Source organism: Scyliorhinus torazame, chromosome 13 (assembly GCF_047496885.1).
Source record: "Scyliorhinus torazame isolate Kashiwa2021f chromosome 13, sScyTor2.1, whole genome shotgun sequence".
Classification (NCBI taxonomy): Eukaryota; Metazoa; Chordata; class Chondrichthyes; order Carcharhiniformes; family Scyliorhinidae; genus Scyliorhinus; species Scyliorhinus torazame.
This window is the reverse complement of record NC_092719.1, coordinates 76,238,334-76,260,672: the sequence shown is the minus strand read 5'-3', so window position 1 is coordinate 76,260,672 and position 22,339 is coordinate 76,238,334. Positions and strand designations below refer to the sequence as shown.

At 44.8% G+C, this 22,339-nt stretch overlaps 1 protein-coding gene across 1 annotated transcript in view; it reads right to left on the bottom strand.

Moving 5' to 3' along the window:
• Nucleotides 1-9,380: 9,380 nt before the first annotated feature.
• Nucleotides 9,381-22,339, bottom strand: part of etnk1 (ethanolamine kinase 1) — a 103,185-nt gene continuing 90,226 nt past the window's right edge. The window contains exon 8 of the mRNA XM_072471805.1: nucleotides 9,381-14,342. Within this exon, the coding sequence (XP_072327906.1) occupies nucleotides 14,270-14,342 (73 nt within the window). The 3' untranslated portion in view covers nucleotides 9,381-14,269. The remainder of the gene's footprint in view (nucleotides 14,343-22,339) is intronic.

The window sequence follows — 22,339 nt, the reverse complement described above, 5'->3', positions numbered from 1 at the left end:
AACATGCCATTAACAAACAGACCAAAAAGTGGCTCATACATAGTACAGTATCATAATATATATTTAAAAAAGCCAAAGAAACCCACAACCAACCTTATAACTCCCCACAACCCAACAAAAATAATCTACTCCCTACAATAATACTAACCGGTCCTTCCTTCCCCTTTCTACCAGCTGATGGTGACTAATTCTTTAAAATATGAGCTGAATGGCCACTACCTCAGACTGATCCCCTAACTGTGTATTTGACTTTTCCAAATATAGAAATTCCATGAGATCACCCAAACAGGCCGAGGCACTAGGCGGAGGAGAAGATCTCCATCTCAGCAGAACTCACCTCTGGGCTATTAGCGAGGCAAAGACAAGGATATGTTAAAGATATTTTAATACCGTGTTAGTAATAAAGTTTGTTTTAATCTACCATATCCCAATTTTTCATGAATTCACTCCTAGAGCGATGTATTCTTTCTTCCGTCTTACAAAATTGAAATAAAATATTAGGGTTTCTGTCCAGGATCCGACCACTGTTTGGTCTGATCCGGGATCACAATATTTAACTAATTTGATTGTGCTTTTGATTAGGTAAAGTATTGATGACAGTAACGTGGTTGGTGTGGTGTACATAACTTCCAAAAGATGTTTGATAGAGTGCCACAACAGGCTTGTCAGCATAACTGAAGACCACGGAATGGAAGGGACAGCGGCATCGCAGATATAATGTTGGCTGAATGACAGGAACCAGGGGCGGGATTCTCCGAAAAATGGCGCGATGTCCGGGACCCAGCACCAAAAACGGCGCGGATCACTCCGGCGTCGGACCCCCCCAAACAATGCAAATTCTCCAGCCCCGAATGGGCTAGCAGCGGCGTCACCCAACGTGGACGGTGACGCCGTGCGGCGTCATTTATGCTGCATGGCGTGACGGCTCAAAAGACGCGCCCCCAGCACCCCGGAAGACCCGACAAGATGGCCGCGCAGCCCCGAGGTTCCAGGACCGCGACATCAAAGTGCTCCTGGACGCAGTGAAGGAGATTAGGGAGTCCGTGTACCCCGGACACGGCCGCAGGGTCGCCCCACGCCTCAGCTGGCGTCTGTGGAGGGAGGTGGCAGAGGCTGTCAGCGCTGTGGCTCGGACACCACGGACAGGCACCCAGTGCCACAAGAAGGTGAACGACCTCCTCAGGGCAGCCAGGGTGAGTCTACCCCCCCTCCCTGCCCGATGTGCGGCACCCCCTCAGGTGAAACCAACCCCAACCCTAACCTCCGCACTATACGCGCAACCGATGGCGTGCATTCATATACCTGTCTAATACTGTTGCCTTTTACCCCTGCCACCCACCCGCCCCCCACAGGAGAAGCGCGCACACAATAGGGAGCATGAGGGGACTGGAGGGGGCCCAGCTGATGAGAGGCCACTCACTGTACATGAGGAAAGGGCCCTGGAACTGGCTGGCAGACCTGAGGACCGGGAGGTTGCCGATGCAGAGGTCGGGGGCCCACCAGCAAGTGAGCCAACGACAGCCCGTCCCCATATCCCCTCACCCCCACACATCCCCCCCTATCCCCCACACATGCCCCTATCCCCCACACATGCCCCTATCCCCTATCCCCCCTCCCCCATATCACCTGATCACCGCCTGCGTGTCGAACCATGCATACTTCATTGTGTATCGCAGGAGCAAACGTCGAGGCATCCATCCCCGCAGATGCCGACCGCCGGCAGGATGCCCCAGGGCGACCACGGGATACGCAGAGACCCGGACCCTCTAGCACGCGACGCCCGCAGGATGCCCCAGGGCGACCACAGGAGACGGAGAGACCTGGAGCAATAGGGAGACGACGCCCCCGTCTCATGCAGGTGCGGCGACGCAGGCGTGTGCCACCCAGTGACGAGGGGGACAGCCACAGGCCCCCATCGCAGCCGAGCCACGAAACCACTACCCAGGACAGCCCTACCCACGAGAACCCTACCCAGGAAACCGAAATACAGGAGTGACACAGAGTGGATGGGTGGAGACGAACCGCCACCCCAAAGTACCATGGATTCAGAGTCGGACGATGTGCACTACCCAACGCCACTGCTGTCTCCAACACCCTCCACCATCGCAGAGACACTCTCCTCGGTTGGGCACTTCAGTGATGAGGCATCTGGTACACTCACTGGTGCGCACAAAACAGCTGTACAGGTACAGCAGATGGAGGTAGGAGCAGCAGAGGGGCCGGGAGGTCAGAGGGCATCCTGGCGCAAACGAACATCTGCCGCCCAGATGGATCCCGGGTTCCTGGAGTTACCACACCCACTCATAGCCCCGATGCAACCACCCCTTAAGCGAAGAGGGCGACGGCCGGCCTGCAGCCGCAGGTGGAGGAGTGCTCCCGCGTCCAGGAGCTGGGAGTGGTGCCGGTCATGCGTGCCACCCAGGCCGACACAGCATGGGTGGCGTCCGCGGTGGAGGCAATGGGTGCGACGGTGTCAGACATGGGGAGCAGTATGCGAGGCCTGGGGCTTTCCGTGCAGGCGGCCCAGAACATGGCTGCCCTCTCACAGGAGGCCTTGAGCCAGCGCCAGCGGCTGATGGCAGAGGCGCTCAACGCCGTGGCCCTGTCTCAGCAGGCAATGGCCCAATCCCTGCAGCCATGGCCCAGTCTCAGCAGGCCATCGGCACCATTGCCCATGTGCTAGCCGGCGTCGCACAGTCACAGACAGGGATGGCCAACTCCTTGAGCTCCTTGGCTGCAAACCTGCAGACCCTTGTCGATACCAGCACGGGCCACCAGGACTAGCAGCACCAGGTGTCGGAGAGGCGTCGGATGGCCGGTCCGTTCGCACCCCCGACCCATGTAGAGGCCTGGGGACCATTGGGCACCCCGAGGGAGGAGGAGTTGCTGGCGCCCATCCCTGGTCCCCCTGTCGGGGAGGTCCAGGAACACTGCAGCACCTCGGACTCCCCCCCCCCCCCCATTCCATCTCCGGTGCATCGGGTGGGCAACGGGCAGGACAGGCTGGCAGCTCGCCATCCCAGTCGCCGGGCCGCAGCCTGGCCCATCTAGGCCAGGACGCCCCAGGAAACGGCCGGCAAAGGAACCCCGAGTCAGAGAGCAGGAATCGCAGGAGTCCACCTGCAGTTCTGCTGTACCGCCTGGGGAACCACCTAGGCGTAGTCAAAGGGCCCGTAAGGCCAAACAGATAGACTTCAAGAAGACAAACATGAGGTAATACACTTTGGTAGGAAGAATGAAGAAAGGCAATATAAAGCATACAATTCTAAGGGAATGCAGGAGCAGAGGAATGTGGATACATACATACACATATTGAAGATGGCAGACAGGTTGAGAAAGTAGTTAACAAGGCACATGGAATTCTAGGCTTTATAAAGAGGCATGGAGTACAAAAGTGAGGAAATTATGATGAACCTTTATAAAACACTGGTTTGGCCTCAAAGGGAACATTTTGTCCAATTCTGGGCATCACACTTAAAAAAAAATTTCAAATAAATTTAGAATACCCAATCAATTTTTTCCAATTAAGGGGCAATTTAGAGTGGCCAATCCATCTAGCCTGCATATCTTTGGGTTGTGGGGGCGAAACCCACACAAACACGGGGAGAATGTGCAAACTCCACACGGACAGTGACCCAGTGCTGGGATCGAACCTGGGACCTCGGCTGGGCACCACACTTGAGGAAGCAAGTGAAGGACATGGAGTGGGTGTGGATAATATTTCCAGGGATGAGAGACTAGCTGTGAATAGGTTGGTGAAGAGAACCTTGGAAAAGGACAGGCTGAGAGGAGATTTAATGGAGGTGCTCAAATCATGAGGGGTTTGGCTAGACTAAATGAGGTGAAGCTGTTCCCATTAGTGGAAAGCTTGAAAATCAAAGGACACCGAGTTAAAGTGATTGCCGCAAGAACCAGAGGCAACTTGAGGAAAAGCATTTTATACGTAGCAAGTGTTAAGGATCTGGAATGCACTGAGGTAGAGGTAGATTCAATCATGGCTTTCAAAAGGGATTTGGATGATCATCTGGAAAGGTTTTTAGGGCTATGGCGGAAAAGACAGACATGTGAGAATAGCCGGGTTGCTCTTGCAGAGAAGCAGCATGAACACAAAGGGCTGAACGGCCTCTTTGTGATGCAACTATTCTAAAGAATAGAATCAAAGAATCCCTACAGTGCAGGAGGCCATTCGACTCATCAGGCCTGCACCGACCATCTGAAAGAACACCCTACATTGGCCTACTCCCCTACCCTATCCTCGTAATCCAGTAACCCCACATAGCGTTTTGGACACTACGGGGCAATTTAGCATGGCCAATCCACCTAACCTGCACATCCTTGGGACTATAGGAGGAAACGGGAGCACCCTGAGGAAACCCACACAGACACAGGGAGAATGTGCAAACTCTAGTCACCCAAGGCCAGAATTGAACCTGGGTCCCTGGCGGTGAGACAGCAGTGTTAACCACTGTGCCACCGATGCTTGGTTTAAATGTTGGATCCTTTTAAAAGTGCAAAACCTCTTCCTCCTCTTCAGCAGTGGCATTGTCACTAACCTAGTAACTCAGATGGTGAAAATGAAATTAAAAGAAATCTGGAATTAAAAGTCTAATGATGATCATGAAATGATTGTCAAAAAAACCTTAAGTTTCACTAATGTCCTTAAGGGGAGGAAATATGCAGGTCTGGCCTACATATAACTCCAGATCCACAGCAGGGGTTGACTCTCTAATGCCCTCTGAAATGCAGGGAAGTTAGGGACAGGCAATAAATGCTAGCCCAGCCAGCCAACACTCATATCCTGTAAAAATAACTTTAAAAAGTCTATATGTCCACATAAATAGATAGTCCTTGCTCCAATCATTATTGGTACCTAATGATTGCAATCCCAAGTGGTAATTATGCAGCAATTTTCTCCAAATACTTAACTTAGAAAGCCTCCAAGGATGGCTGAAATGCTGGTTTAGTCCAGGTTGAATGCAGGACACCACCTTGGCAAAGGAGTTGAAGCTTGCAATAGGAAGCAAAATCATTAAGAGGTTGGTTGCCACTTAAATTATCTGCTAATGCTTATTAATGAGGCTGCATGGCATTTTTGTGGATAGTACTTGACCTAATGCCCTCTTCCAACAGATTGGGAGTAAACAAGTGGTTACTGAGCATTTCCAGCACAAATTAAAAGATATATCATCTTTTATTGTTCACCTACTGCCACAGGTTTGAAGAGGACTTTTAAAACACATCCAGAAGCATTGTGTAATACCTTATCAACCAACAGTCTTTGTCAACATTTATTGCTATATGAAAATTGGCTGCCACATTCACATTAGTCTACATTACAGCTACACTTCAGAAATACTTAATCAGCTGTGAAACACATTAGGATGTCCTGAAGACAAAGTCACAACATGAATGCAAGTTTATTTCTTTGGACATTTATCTACATAGGTCAAGTCCAGTACAAAGCTATTTCATTATGTAAGTGAATGCAGCAGAGAATTTGCAAACAGCAAGATTCCACAGCAACTAAATAACTGTTTTGGGATGATTGAAGAGGTGGTGTATAGTTATTTATTTTCTATTGGAAATGATCAGCTAAATTGCAACTAGCCCCGGTGATGTGACCACCTCCTCCATAACTCCTTACAATAAGATCATACCATTCATTATCAGCACAAACACACAGCAATGATAAAGAGCATGACTTTGTCAGAATATGCAGTGAAGTTTGTACAACAACTGTTTCAGTTGAAGTTTCAAATCTTAAGAGCCATATTTTGACATTCCTAACATCAGGTAAATTTTTAAAAAAATTATATCTCAGAATGGGCAGTGCAATTAGGGCTACTTTACCACATCAGTACCTTGAGATGATGGTGGACCACATTCAAGAGCAAGCTTCTACAACTGCTGTAAAGGGCATGAAAAAGTCAAACTATTTGAAGGAGCAATAGCAGTAGAGATTTGATAATGAGGGGAACGTGCAGGCACTCCTGCGGCCACAGTTGTGCCTCTGGGATGGTATGTTGCCTTATTGCTGCCAGGGACAATGTGATTGAGCGACTACAGGGAATGCTGACTGTTCACCCCTCTCCCCCTCCACTACAAAGGTTTCAGTCCATATCAACACCAATGAACTAGGCAGAAAGAGGGATGAGATCCTCAAGATAAGTGTTTACAGTGTCAGGAGGTCAAAAAGATAAGATTTCAAAAGGTAGTCATCTCAGAATTATTCCTGGTGCCATATCCTGGTGAGTACAGAATAGGAAGATGGGAGAAATAGCACCGGGGGAGGGCTTTAGACTCATAAGGTATTGGGACTGCTTTTGGGGGAGGCGGGACCTATACAAGCTGGATAGGTTACACCTCAACAGGACCAGGACCAATATCTTCGCAGGGTGTTTTGCTGTGCTGTGGGGGATGGCTTAAACTAGCCAGGGGATGGTAACCTGAAAGTAGATTCAGAAGGGAGAGAAGTTTGGAAATGGAAGACAGAAAATTAGTAAACATGTTTGGAAGGGAGAGGGAAAAAGGCTAGAAAATACACAACCATGACAGTGCAAAATGGTATATACTTTAACACATTGGGCGCGATTCTCCAAAATGGAGACTAAGTGTTCGCGCCGTCGCGTTTCAAGACGGCGCGAAACAGGGGCGGGGACTACCGATTCTGTCCCCCACAGGGGGCCAGCACGGCGCTGGAGCGGTTCACGCCGCTCCAGCCTCCCTTCCCGGTGCCAAATGGGCGCCGCGCCAATCCACGCATGCACAGTTGGGCCGCGCATGCGTGGGGGACTTCTTCAACGCTCCGGCCCCGACGCAACATGGCGCGGGGGTTTTGGGGCTGGACGTGGAACAAAGTAGGCCCGCCAATCGGTGAGCCCCGATCACGGGCCAGACCCCGTCGGAGGCACCCCCCCCCCCCCCCCGGTGAAGGAGCGCTTTCCCCCGCCCCACAGGCCGTCCCGACCCTTCGCGCAGAGTTCCCGCCAGCAGCGACCAGGGGTGAACGGCGCCGGCGGGACTCTGCCGTTTTCGTGCGGCCGCTCGGCCCATCCGGGCCGGAGAATCGGCGGCCCGGCCTCGTACAGCGGCCTGCGCAAATGGCGCCGATTCTCCGCACCTCGGAGAATCGCACGCCGGCATCGGGGCGACGATTCTCCAGCCCGGCGCGGGGCTCGTAGAATCGCGCCCATTAAGTCTCAGGACTAAGACAGATGAGCTGAGAGATTGACAGGTGGGAGTATTATAGCTGTTACTGTGACATGGTTCAAAGTACACAAATAGCAGCTCGATGTTCCTGGTTAAAAGGGTTTCAGACGAGATAAAGAGAGAGATTAAAAAAGGGGGAATCACAACATTGATTAAAGGAACAATTATAACGAAGAGAAGGAATGATATGGTAGAAGGATCATCAAATTAAACCAAATGGGTTGAACTGAAGAACAAAAAACAAGGCACATTACTGGATGTGTATACTGCAGAAAACCTAGAGTATAAAAAGTGTTGGGGCAAATGTTAAAAGTAAATTAAGAAAGCGAAGTGAGCACACAAAAAATATCGGCAAGGAAAACCCGAACTTTCTTTTAAGGTAAACACAAAGAGCGAGACAAATTAGAGTAGGGCCAATTAGGCACCATAAAGATTATGTATAACATGGGTATGTTTTGGAACAAAACTGCATCAGTTTTGACAAAAGAATGATACAGATATTGCAATTAGTAAGGCATGCAAAACAAAGTGGTTATCACTGCTGCCTCACAGGAATATCTTCTAGGCTGTTAAAAGAAGCAAGAAAATAGCAGAGACTCTGATCATTTTCCAATCTTCTCTTGTTATAGGTGTGGTGTAGAGGACTGAAGGGCTTCTTGCATGCTACCATTTTTTTTAAAGGGAGAAAGGGATAGATGAGGGATGGCCAATCAGCCTAATCACAGTGTGGGGTAATTATTGGAGATAATTCTGAGGGACAGGATAAATCTCCATTAAGATATGGATTAATCGAGGTCAACATGGATGTGTTATGGGAGGCAGTGTTTGGCTAATATGATTGTAGTATTTTTCATTACTTTGGACTTGAATGTAAGGTTATGATTCATAAGTTTGCAGATGATACAAAAATTGTGTGGTGGATAAATAAGAAAGCAGTAGACTGTCAAAGATATAATTGGACTAGCCAAGTAGCATTAATAGTGGCAAATAGAACATACAGTACAGGAGGCCATTCGGCCCATCTTGTCTGCACCGACCCACTTCAGCCCTCACTTCCACCCTATCCCCGTAACCTAATAACCCTTCCTAACCTTTTTGGTCACTAAGGGCAATTTATCATGGCCAATCCACCTAACATGCACGTCTTTGGACTGTGGGAGGAAACCGGAGCACCCGGAGGAAACCCACGCAGACACGGGGAGTTCGTGCAGACTCCGCAGAGTGACCCAGCGGGGAATCAAACCTGGGACCCTGGCGCTGTGAAGCCACAGTGCTACCCTAAATGTGAGGTAATGCATTTGGGGAAGACTAACAAAGCAGAAGAATACACAAAACTTGGTAGGATATTGACAAGTATTGAGGAACATGGTGATCTTGGGTGCATGTCCACAGATTCCTGAAGGTGGCTGGACAGGTAGATAAGGCAGTCAATAAGGCATATGGGATAGTTGCATTTATTAACTGGGGCATAGAAGAGCAGGGCGGTTATCCTGGAACTGTGTGGCATTGGTTAGAATTCTGTATGAAGTTCTGGTTACATTATAGGAAAACTATTACACTGGAGGGTACAGAGATTGATGAAAATGTTGTCCAGACTGGAGCGTTTTAGATATGAGGAAAAATTGGATAGGCTGAAGAGATCAAATTGAAATTTAAAAAGGTGTTGAGGTCAGATGAATACAGCCCTATTCTCCTTGGTTGAGGTGCAATTATTTAACTCAGAGGGTAACAATGATCAAAAACTCACTGTCCGAAAGGGTGGTAGAGGGAGAAACCCTTTAAAAAGTACATAAGTGTGTACCTGTAATATACATGGTTATGGGTCAAGAGCCGGAAAGTTGGATTAGGCTGGTTGACATCTCGTCAGCCAACATGGGCAAAATGAGTTAAGTGGCCATGTACCATGGTGTAAACATCTACGATTCTAAAATAATTTGTAGAAGTAAAGCTGGTTTCATTCCCTGAAGGATGCAAGTGAATGTTAGGTTTTACAGGCAGCGCTTATGGCATTATTCCCCACCTCAGCTGGCCCACTGAATGGAATTTTACATGATAGGATCCGAGGATCCAAACTCCGGATCTCTCCATTGCTAGTCCAGCATGATGACCACTACTATAACATACCTGATGTCAGAAAAAAAGCGACAAAAATTTGGCCATTGATAGCAAAGTACATGGTGACAAGAATTTTATTTACAAGTTCATATATTATTTTCATGCAGGCATAACCTTCTTTATAAATTAAGTGTAGTAATCAATTTCTCACATTGTAAAGTTACTACAAAAGCAACAAATTCTGGTATGCATAAACAAAAATAAATAATTTCAGCCAAAATAAACTCATGCCTAAACACACCCACAGAATCAAAGGTGGATAAGCACCTGCCCGATACTCTCCATTACTACACAATTAATGCATATCTTGGTTATGGCAGCTCTAGAGGCTAGTTGAGGATTATTTTTATGCACAAATTATGACAACCCAGAATACACTGCCTGACATGGTGTTGGATGTAGTAACTTTGAAACAAAGTTGGAAATAGAAACATTTGAGGAAAAAGGACTGATTTGATAACTCGAGGGCTGGCACAGACACAATAGACTGAAGACCCATCTGTGCTGTATGATTCGGTGACTGTACACTAATGGCCTTGAATTGTGCTGCATCAGTTATGGGACTTTTAAAAAAAATTTTGAATTCGGTTATGTGACATTTGAAAAGTAATGCTGGTTTAAAACACCTTTTTGACAGCTGCCTCTGCCATAATCTAACTACACTATTTTTCATACTTGCAGCAGATTGATGCACAAAGCATCTTGCAGGGTGTCAAATCGATGCAGCAATGTTTACATGACTTTCACAATAATGTATTTATATCTTTTGAGACCATCTTCGGAAACATTACATAGCTTCACTTTTGATAATTAATTTCAGTGCTTTAGGCCACAAAAATCCAAATCCTCCAACTTTAACGTGTTGGAACATGTTCTCACCATCACTCAAGTTAACATTCGCTGATATATTATGTAGTCTCCAGCAGATTGATTCTCATAAAATAAAATAATTGGTCATAGATGCATACACACATATTTCAAAAGTCAACATTTAACAAAAGTTAACATTTAAAAGAAAGAGGACTACTAATTTGATCGATATTATTATACAGGTGGCACAGTGGCTAGCATTGCTGCCTCACAGCAGCAGGGTTCAATTCTGGCCTTGAATGACTGTCTGTGTGGAGTTTGCACATTTTCCTTGTCTGCGTGGATTTCCTCTGGGTGTTCCGGTTTTCTCCCACAGTCCAAAGATGTGTAGGTTAGGTGGATTGGCCATGCTAAATTGCCCCATAGTGTTCCAAGATGTGCAGATTAGGTGTGGTTAGAGTGACGGGGATAGAACGAGAGTGTGGGCCTAAGTCGAGTGCCCTTTTGGGGGGTCAATGCAGACTCGATAGGCCTCCTTCTCCACTGTCGGGATTCTATGATTGTGTACAAAAATGTAAACTTTGATGGATACTACATTCTTTAAAACCCAATATTAGAATGTATATATCGGCTAGGTGCAATGTTGATTTTTTTTTTTTTTATAAAAGAGGCTATTGCATTCAATTGCCAGTTCAGATTTAGACCAAACTGTTAAAAATGGTAATACGAACAGAAAATATTGGAAATATGAGGAACAGAGTTAACCTTTCAGGATTGGAAAAGTTTAAGAGGTATAACAGGATAAGCAAGATATCCTTAAGTCTGAGGAAAACATGGTCAAAGCTGACACTATGTAAAGTTTAGTATCACATTGCACAAAAATGTATAATTTCACAAATACCACAATTGTTCATTCAATATACACGCTTCAAGCAATAAATTTAAATTGTATGTAAAAAGGAAATGACGATTTATAAAGTAAGACTATTGAATTGGAAAATAGAATTATTATTGCTTTGTTTGAAAGCAAGACTGAACCTTTTCAACCAGGAGAGACCAGTTAGATTGTACATCTACACTTTTTGCGAAGAAATTATGAACCTATGCTTCACAATTGTTTATTCTTTATCTGTTGCAGTTTCTTAATTATCAACACAGTAATTAAGTACCTATCCACACAAATAAAAACACAGGTTCGTGGAAAACTAACTACAGTAATTAGAGAATCAGTTAGTTTGCAAGCATACAAAATGGTATTGGTTTTGCTTCAACAATACCTAATTTTAGGAAAACCAAGTTAACTTTACATCCTGCTCATCAGTTAGGTCTCAGCGTGGGTTTGGCCGAGTCTCAATACCTTGTAGCTTAGATCGTAACAGTTTATCAGTAAGAATAATGTAAAAAACCTTCAACGAATTTAGGCAAGATACTTTATCAATTTTTTTTCTGTCACTTATGTGCAAATAGTATGCAATTATCAAATCATTAAAAAAAAAAAGTCCCTTTTTCAGGGCTGATAAAGCTATCAACACTGTTCCCATTATTTCACACTCACTGTTACACAATGAAAATATACTTTATGAAATATACTTTATTTTAATAGAAAAAATTGTTTGGATTAAAGTTCAATATACTGTACTGAAGTTTAATTAGCCATTTAATCTCAACACCCTGCAGATCAGCCATTTACAAAGTCTTGCTTTAAATAAAATGATGAGATTTGAATCTCTGTAGCATCAGTTAAGTATTATTCGAAAGTACTTTATTAATTCAATGCTTTCATCAAAGGACCCGATCCAAACATTCACCAATAGAAGATGGTCTTTAGGTAACTGATAATCCGTTATCAGAGCGGAGGTGCAGTTCTTACCCACTGCTGAATGATTGAGGAGATTGGCATTTCTAGTTATTTTAAATTTATAATGGCCTGTATTTTGCAGTTGTAATGTCAGGAAAGCTGTCGGCATTCATGGTCATTACTCCCCTGAAACTGACGGCAACTGAATTTTGCACATGCACAGAATCTGATACAAGATCATTATCGACACAAAAATGTAGATTTTGATAGATACATTCCTTAAGCCCCAACGTTTGAATGTATATATTGGCTAGATGCAATGATGATTTCTTTTTAAAGTGGCTACTGCATTCAATGTTAAGCTCAGTTTAAGACCGAATTGTTAAAATGGACAATAAAAGGGCAGCACGGCCGTGTTTGCGTGGGTTTCGTCCCCATAACCTAAAAATGTGCAAGCTAGGTGGATTGGCCACGCTAAATTGCCCCTTAATTGGAAAAAATGAACTGGGTACTATAAATTTATTAAAAGAAAATGGACAATAAAAACAGAAAATGCTGGAAATAGGAGGAACCTTTCAGAACTGGAAAAAGTTTGAGATGTAACAGGTTTTAAGCAATATTTACTCAAGTCTCAGGAAAACATGGTCAAAGCTGCAATGAGATACTTAACTTTACATAAAAATGTATAATTTCACAGACACCACAATTGTTCATTTTAATATACAAGCTGCTTCAAGAAATAGATTAAGATTGTATGCAAAACCAGGGGAAAAAATTGACATGACTTGTGAAGCAAGACTATTGAATTGGAAAATAAAATTCCTATTGCTTTGTGTTAATGCAAGACTAAACCTTCACAACCCGGGCAGGCCATCTAGATTTTTCATCTACTCTTAAGCTTAACGTTTTGCAAAGAAATTATGAACCCATGCTGACTACACAAGTGCTTATTTTTTATGTCGCGGTTTCTTCGTATTCACAACAGTAATGATGTACCCATCCAGTCCAATAAAAACAAAGTTCTTGGAAAACTAACTACATGAATTAGATTCAGAGAGTTTGAAAATTTATAAAATGGTTTCTGGCTGTGCTCAAATGTGGATATCCAGAAGCTGCTGTCAGTAATTTTATCCTTCCCCATAGGGTGTTGAAGCACCTCAAATTTGCAACTTACTGAATTGGATGCCCTGTCAAACCCTTCAAACAAGTAATATTCTTTTTCCACAATGCGCAACTGTGTTTTAAATTTATTATTAATGCCCAACATGCCTGTGTGTCTAAAGCCTGTGTGTAATCGCCAATGGTGGGGTGAAAGAAGTCGGGAATTCACAATAGACCAAAGTTTCAGTAAAATGGTTCTCAAAGAATTTTAAAATTGAGGGTCAAGGACCAGGTACCAATGCATAATGGTTAGCACTGCTGCCTCACAGCGCCAGGGACCTGGGTTTGAATCCGGCCTTGGGTGACTGTGCATAGAGTTTGCACTTTCTCCCCATGTCTGCGTGGGTTTCCACCGGGGGCTCTGGTTTCCTCCCACAATCCAAAGATGTGCAGGTTAGGCAGATTGGCCATGCTAAATTGCCCCTTAAGGTGGGGTTACAAGAATAGGACAGGAGATGGGCCGAGGGAGGGTGGTCTTTCAGAGGGTCGGTGCAGTGTCGATGGCCAAATGGCCTCCTTCTGCACGGTCAGGATTCTATGAATATCCTCCTATATCCAATCCTTGATGGGTCACAAAACCCGCATATTGCCTCAGCAACCACTAGAATACTAGAGATATGCACAAATGACTGAAGAAACTAAGTGCAAATTAGACCATTAGCCCCCAAAAGTCAGGTTCCTGTGCAAGCAGATACCTCTTCACAAGACTTAATCACGTTTCCTGTTATAGACATTCCAACACTATTTCTCCCCCACCACCACCCGTCACCCCATAACTTTACATCTTAATGCTTATGGCACTGCTGAAAATAATCTACACCAGCAGATGAACAGGGTTTCTATGCAAGAGAGGTTTGGTGAAAAGTTTCACATCAACTCTGGGAGTGTGTAAAACACTGCTTCATAATTTTGCCTCAGCACAATTATTAGAGTGGTATTGTAGATGGAGACATTCACTGAGAAACCATTAGAATTTTTAGTTGAGTGTAGAAATGTGGAATTAAAAATTACCAAATTATGAAACTGTGCCTTCAGCCACATTTTTGGTTGTGTTTATCTCCTTTTAATAGATGTTATTCTAGAAATCATTAAACATCTGTCATTCCAGTAGTACTTTGTAGTGTAACCAATTCATTCAGCCCGCTTTACGTTCTTTCAGTGATGGATAATCTGCTGTCATTCAGGGAGTTTCAGGTTCATGACTTCAGGCTTCATTTTGAAATACTGGCGGAATCGTACAACTGCATACCTGGAAAAAAATAAGATGCATCAGGCTTCATTTTAAATGTACGGCAAGTATGGATATGTTTTCAGGACCAGATGGCATGTACCACCCCACAATACTTAAAGTGGTCAATGAGGGGGGAGCAGAGTGACTGAACAAATTTGTAGATGTAGTTTAATATGGACTTCCATATAAGCATTTAAAAAGTATTTAAAGAATTACTACATAACAAAATTTATGTTTGCACATTAAGGCTCAAAACCACACAGAAAAAGAAGTCCAACTAAGACTAACAAGAGAAATTAAAGGTAGTATTGGATCAAAGGAAGAGGCTTATAATATTGCCAAAAAGAGTAAGAAGTCTGATTATTGGGAGGATTTTAGAATTCAGTAGTGTGACTAAGAAATTGACATGAGGGAAAGGAATACACAAGTAGACCAACAAGAGACATAAAAGCAAGTTGTAAACATTTCCATGTGCATGTAAATTGGAAGAGATTAATAAAAGTAACGGTGTCATTCGAGGCAAAGACATGTAAAATTATAATAGGAAACGTGGAAACAGTAGAGCCATTAAACACTTACTTTGAATTAGTTTTCATGGCAAACGACCCAAAAATCATTCCAGAAAAAAACAAGGGGAACCAAAGGTCTAGTGAGAATGAGGAGCTTAAAGTAAATACTATTAGATAAATTAATGGGTCCAGGTGGCAATCCCTGGTGCTGATGCCTTTCATTCCAGAGTTCTAAAGAGATAGCTGCAGAGATAGCAAATGCACTTGGTCTGCCAGAATTCCTTAGATTCCAGAACAGATCCCAAGGATTTAAAATTAGCAAACATGTGCAGCACGGTGGCGCAGTGGGTAGCACTGCAGCCTCACAGCGCTAAGGTCCCAGGTTCGATCCTAGCTTTGGGTCACTGTCTGTGTGGAGTTTGCACATTCTCCCCGTGTTTGCGTGGATTTCACCCCCACAACCCAAAGATGTCCAGGGTAGGTGGATTGTCCACGCTAAATTGCCCCGTAATTGGAAAAATGAATTGGGTACTCTAATTTTTTTTTTTAAAGTAGCAATCATGACCTCACCATCAAGAAAGGAAGAAATAGGGAAAAAAGACAGGGAACTATGGGTCAGTTAGCCTAATATCAGTAGTAAACAAAATACTAGAAACTATTAGCAGCAATGTGTCAACAGGTCACTCGTAATAATGGAGCAGTATCAACTTGGATTTATGAAACACAAATGACGTTTGACAAATCTGTTAGTCTTTTGAGGATGTAACGAATCAGATGGATGAGGAAGAACCAATGGATTTGCAGTGTATTTGGATTTTCAAAAACATTCAATAAAAGGACATGCGTTTCGTGCACAAAATTAGGACTCGTGGGTTATGGGCAATATATTAGCATCAATTGAGAATTGGTTAATGGACAAAAACCACGCAGGAATAAATGGGTTTCTTTTGGGTTGGTATACTGTAACAAGTGAGATACTGCCAGAATCAGTGTTGAGCTGCAGCTGTTTATTATCTATATTAAGGACTTGGATGAAGGGAATGAATGCAATACATTCACATATGCTGATGATAAAGTTAGGCAGGAAAACAAGCAGTGAAAATGATGTAAAGAGGTTGCAGAGGGATAGATAGGTTAGGTAATGGACAAGAACATAGCAGATAGAATACAATGTAGTGAAATGTGAAGTTATCCTTTTTGATAGAAAACCCCCCTAAAAAGCTGAATATTTTTTGAACAGTGAGAAACTAGCAAATGCTTGCATTCAGAGGGACCGGAGTGTGCTTGTACATGAATCACAATGTTAACATGCAAGCAATAGCAAATAATATGTTAAGTTTGGTACAAATGGATTGCAGTACAACAGTAGACAAATCAAACTTCAATTTCACAGGGCATTGATGAGGCCACATCGAACGTACATGGTTTGGACCCCTGACTCAAGAAGTAACGTCTCTGCCCTCGATGGACAAAGGCTGGCTCCTGGGATGAAGGGACTGAATAGACAAAGCCTATATTCCCTGGAGTTCAGAAGAATGAGAGGTGATCTAACCGAAACATAAAAGGCACGATTCCCCATCTCGTTGCGCTCGAGCTTGAATAGCAGGAGAGGCGGAAAAAGAGAACCGCGCCGGGCGCCAAACCATTTGCATGCAATCAGCCCGCTCACATAGGTGAAATCGGGAATTCTGCCTTAGCGTGGCGAGAAACCAATTATCACCACTTAAGCCCCATTTCCATACAATTAACGGGAGCCACCCCACATGCAGTGGCCTCCTGTGATTCAGTGGCATCTCCAGTAAGTGGTCAGACTGGCGCCGATTAATACTCCTTTTGAAAAACGTGAACCTGATGGATGGGCTACTACGGAGTACCCAATTCATTTTTCCACTCTCCCGATGGTGCCTCCCCACTATCCCCACCCTCTTCCCTTACCCCTTAACCCATCTCGCAAAGGAGGAGCAGCTGGATTGAGCCCTGGCTGCCCGTGTCACCTGGCTATGCCAGCCCTTGAAGCTCCCCAATGTCCGGACTATGGTATCGTGCCCTCGGCAGTGTTCCTCAGTGATGGACCATGCTCTGCAGTGACTCGGCAATGCCCACCTGCGACTGGGACAAGCTTCGCAGCCTGTCATGCTCTCAGATGGGAATGGTCATGTCCCGCAGCTCTTCATCAAGGTCAGCCTGGTACTGGGTCACGTGCCCCATCGAGTCAGACAGTCGACCGAGGCCCTCAACCATTGCCATCTCTGACTGCTCCAACTCCTTGGACACCATCACTCATGCTGCTGACGTCGTGCTCCAGGCTCTCCACTGCGGTTGCCACCCCAGCAGTGTTGGCCTCGGTGCCATGCATTGCCAGCAATATCTCCTGCACCAGGAGCCTCTGGGTCTCCTCCAATTGGCTATGGATGTGGAGTGTCACTGACATTTCCTTCTGGATGTCCCAGTCGCTCCCCAACATCTCCAGCAGCTCCGGAGGCTCAGCATCTGACTGGGACCCATCTTGGTCCTGGATTCTAGCAGCCCTCCAGCTGCTGTCTTGCGTGGGAATTCCTGCCTTCACCTGATGTGCATCAGCGGCTGCATGGTGCTCACCAGATTGCACCCCAGAAACATGTCCACTAATGTTGCCCACCGAGGTGCGTGTATCTACGCTGTGGCATCCTCGGAGCTATCCTCCGAGATGGTCTCGGAGAAGGAGAATTTAGAGACAGAGGTCACTGTTTAAAAATAAGGGGTCACTCATTCTCTGGAACTCAAAAGGCAGTAGAAGCAGAGTCTTTGAATATTTTAAAGGCAGATAGATTCTTGGATTAACAAGGGGTGAAACGTTATTGACGATGGGCATAACTGTGGGATTGGGGTTACAATCAGATAAGGCCATGATCTTATTGAATGGTGGAACAGGTTCGAAGGGTTTCGTGGCCTACTCCCAAATCGAATGTTTGTATGTCCACATCTCTTGCAATCTTTTAAGGAATCACAACCAGCCAGACCACTCTGAGATTATCCAGCCAATGTCCAGTTTCTCCCCTCCTATTCTAATCTCTGCCCTGTTCCTCTCTCAAAGATATTTATTTCTCTGTGGTACATAGAATCACAATATTATCTCAAGTGACTACCTTCAGCTAGGCAGGAAATATCAGCGGGGTCACTGCAGAACCCGCTCCTCTCCTCACAATCAGGTTCATATATGTGTTACCATGCTTGCACACTCTCAAGTGTGTCTTTCAACAACCATACTACTTCCTTGAAGACTAAACAGTTACACAGCTTCAAGACAGCATACCCTACAATGGGTAAGAATGAAAATTTGAGTTGCCATCCTAGAATGTAAATAACTGTTCGGATTTTTTTTCTCTCAAAACATATAGGGCACGATTGCCCAGAACCACGGTTAAATGCTCCCTCCAGCGGGAGTGATTCTCGCTGGTGCTAGAGCGTCCCTGACATGCAATGTTATGGTAACTTAGAATTTTTAAAAAATGTTTTAAAGCTGAATCGGCTTTCCCGTGCTGCTCCATAGCTGGGGTCCACACTGCAGATGAGAAGGGTGAAATATAATGACAGGTCCCACACTTCAGCGATTAGATCGCCTTTTTTAAATGGCGCTTCCATCTCAAAAAGCTGCTGCAGATTTTCCACCTCCCCAAATCGCTGAAAAGCCCCCTCCCCCCGTTACCTTCAGTAACCCCCTTCTTAGAAAGTGCAGTTTGAGAGGCTGTCCCTGCACCTTCTGGGAAACATGAGAGAACAAAGAGGTAGACTTATTTAAAAAAACCTGCTATTCTGAAAATACCTGCTATCTAGTTAATAGATCCCAGCAGTTATATAAATAAGTAATCTGAATCTCCTTTGAAACTGCCTCGAACTGTCAATCAAAAAGCTACTAGCAGTTAATGGGTCATGAAATTGAATGTGAACAATGCTTTCAAGCTATCTAGGCATACGTTAAAGGCCAATGAAATTTAATGTGTGAAAACCACTTCAAAGGTTTCGACAACTTTGAAGGAATTATTTTTACCTTCATCTCAGACCGTTACACTTGGCATACTGACAAACATTTTCAAGGGTTTAGGGGCACAGATGAGAAAACTTTCACTTTATTATGAAAAAAACTTTAATTTTCACATAGTGACTGTTTAAAGGATTTCAAGGCTGCAGCCAAACGAGCACAATCCCAGGAAGGACCCCGACCTGAGCACTCCCAGCACAGCACAAACCCCCTGACCTCCACCTCCCATGAAGGATTCCCCTCGGCACACTGGAGGCAAGTGTTGAGAAGGTACTTAATCCTTTGCCACCGCTCAGACTGAAAGCCGTAAGGTCCATGTTCCTCAATACTTGCACCAAATCATGCCTGTGTGACTTCCAGCTTTTTGGGGGGGGGGGGGGGGGGGGGGGGGGGGGAACGACATCAAGGACAGGAGGTGAATCAGATTTCCAATGCATTAATCACATTCAAATTAATGCTTTTAAAAAAATTAATTTAGTGTACCCAATTAAGGGGCAATTTAGCGTTGCCAATCACCTACCCTGCACGTCTTTGGGTTGTGGGAGCGAAACCCCGCAACACGGGGAGAATGTGCAAACTCCACACGGACAGTGACCCAGAGCCGGGATCGAACCTGGGACCTCGGCGCCGTGAGGCAGCAATGCTAACCACTGTGGCACCGTGCTGCCCCCAAATGAATGCTTATTGGTACTTTGCATGTTCTCACTGGTGTGGGTGGGAATTCCAGTATGGCCGGTGGGGTGGGCCCAGAGATGCGCAACTGGTCTGAAGCCTGGGGCAAGTCACAATTTTGGCCCAAATCACTATTCTGCGGTCGATCGTGAATCCCGCTCTTAGTGGGCTGACCCGTAGAATCCCGGCCATAAAAGCCTGGTGCGACATAATTGTTTATAATGGAATACTAATCAGTGACTTTATTGTTATCTAGGTTTCTGACCAGAAAGTGGAAAAAATGATAACTCTCTGATTTGGTCTGATGTCACTAAGAAATAGGAGACCATATAGAGCTGTAGTGAAACTGCCAATTCAACACAAATGAGCCGAGATCACTCATCTTGTACTGTGCAATCTTTCATCTGGTAGAGCCTACCATATAATGCACATTTGCACTGGCTTATTTATTTTCTAATTTGGTCGAATGTTGCAAGAAAACACAAACACCACCTTAATTGCACTCTTATTTATATTAGCCAATATCAAAGGATTAATTTCCAATTTAAAGGTTTCTGAGCATACAACCGGAGAAAGAAACCAAATATATTGCATCTAAATTTCCTTGCAAATTTAACTTTAAAGGTAATTATGGTAATGCACACAAATTAAGGCATGACTTTGTGGGCTGTATGGTAATGTAAACCAATTAAGGCACGACTTCATAGGTTGTACAAGAGAGATAATTCTCAATTCTAACATGTGACACAATACAGATAACAAGTACTGCAACAAAAAAGGAGGCACATAAGAAAGAGGGAAACATGTCCTATCATCATGCAAATGAGCAAATGACTCAAAAGAACTGCATTAGGAACAAAATTAAACAGTGCTTTTATGGCACCAAATTGTAGGATAGTCAATATTGAGGGAGTGAAGGGAACGGCAACAATTTACAGAAGGGCATTAATAACCTAGCAGAATGGGCAAATAATTGGCAAATGAAGTTCACCACATAAATGTACGGTAGTAAATATGGTAGTATGAATAGAGAGGTCACTTATTAATTGGGAGGTGCAAGTCTAGGTTTAGTACAAGAGCAAAGGGTTACAAATATATTGATGATGAGAGCAAATTACTGCGGATGCTGGATTCTGAAACCAAAACAGAAAATACTGGACAATCTCAGCAGGTCTAACAGCATCTGTGGAGAGAAAAGGGAGCTAACTTTTCCAGTCTGGATGAATTGAGTTTCGCTTTGACAAAGTCATCCAGACTCGAAACATTAGTTCCCTTCTCTCCACAGATCCTCTCAGACCTGCTGAGATTGTTCAGTATTTTCTGTTTTTGTTACAAATGTATCAATCATTAACTTGCATCACAGATTTGCACGGTCGTTAAAAAAAAAACAAGCTCGAGGGTGAAATTAAGAACTAGGGAAGTTTATCAAAACCATTATCAAATCTTGGTTAGAACACACTTCAAGAATTGCATACGAACATACAAAGGGAAAGCAAAACAACATTTGAGAAAGAAGGGAATAGCAGTTATGGTGATAAGATTTAAATGCAAAAAGGTGAGACGGTTCAAGTGAAGCATAAACACCAGCATGGAACAGCTGGGCTAAATGGCCTGTTTCTGTACCAGTTACCTAATGCAATCCTATGTAGGTTGAATAATGTAAAGCTTTCTGCATAAATGCAGGATTACGATACTGTCGGCCAATGGTTAAATTTAATGTGAGGAGACTGTTGTGAAGACGACAAATACCACCAACTATTCTTGCCCCAGTCATCCACTGACATTTCAGAAGTAGCACTTTATAGTACAATTTTAACGCACTGAACTCCATTCGCTAACAGCTTCATCCCAACTTACTTCTATAGAACAGCCAATTTTTTCCATGACATTCACACTCTCAATAAAGTAATTCAAGGCAGCAAGCTGAACATCATTGTAATACTTCCCCAGAGAAAGATTTCTTACTAGCAGGAGCAATGTTAATGTAATGGATACAGACAGAAGCAGAGTGAACATAATAATTAAGTATATAAATGCATTAAATGGAAAGTCAGAAAGTCACATAGTGCCAAACTAAAAAGGAATCTCACACTATGGGCGCGATTCTCTGAAATGGAGACAGAGTGTTTGCGCCGTCGTGAACGCCGTTGAGGTTCACGACGGCGCGAAAAGGCCCCTGCCCCGACCGATTCAGGGCCCGAAAATGGGCGCCAAGCCTTGGCGCTGCGTAAAGGCGGCGTCGCATACATTACGCAGCCGGCGCCACATAACTGGCGTGCATGCGCAGGTTGGCCGGCGCCAACTCGCGCATGCGTGGTTGCCGTCCTCCCCGAGTCCGCCCCGCAAGATGTCCGACTGATCTTGCGGGACTGCGGAAGGAGGTCCTCATTCACAGAGGCCGGCCCGACGATCGGTGGGCACCGATCGCGGGCCAGACCCCATTTGAGGCCCCCCCCCCGCAGGCCGCACCTCCAGCATTCCCGCGCTGTTCCCGCCGGGAGCGAACAGGTGTGGACGGCGCCGGGGGGAACCCGCCGTTTTGGGCAGGCGCATCCGGCACTGAGAATCGCAGGGGTACTGGTGAATCGCCATTTTGGCTGTCTCGGGCGATTCACTGGACCGCGCCGCACAAAACGCGATTGTGCCGATCTGGCCGCTTCCGTGAATCGCCGGAGGGCGTCGTGGGAAAATTTGGTGACCCAGGCGATTCTCTGAAATGGCGCGGGAGCAGAGAATCGTGCCCTATATCTTTATCCATCCCCTTAGATTTTAATCAACTCTTGCACTTTAATTATTAGACAGCCTAACAACTGAAT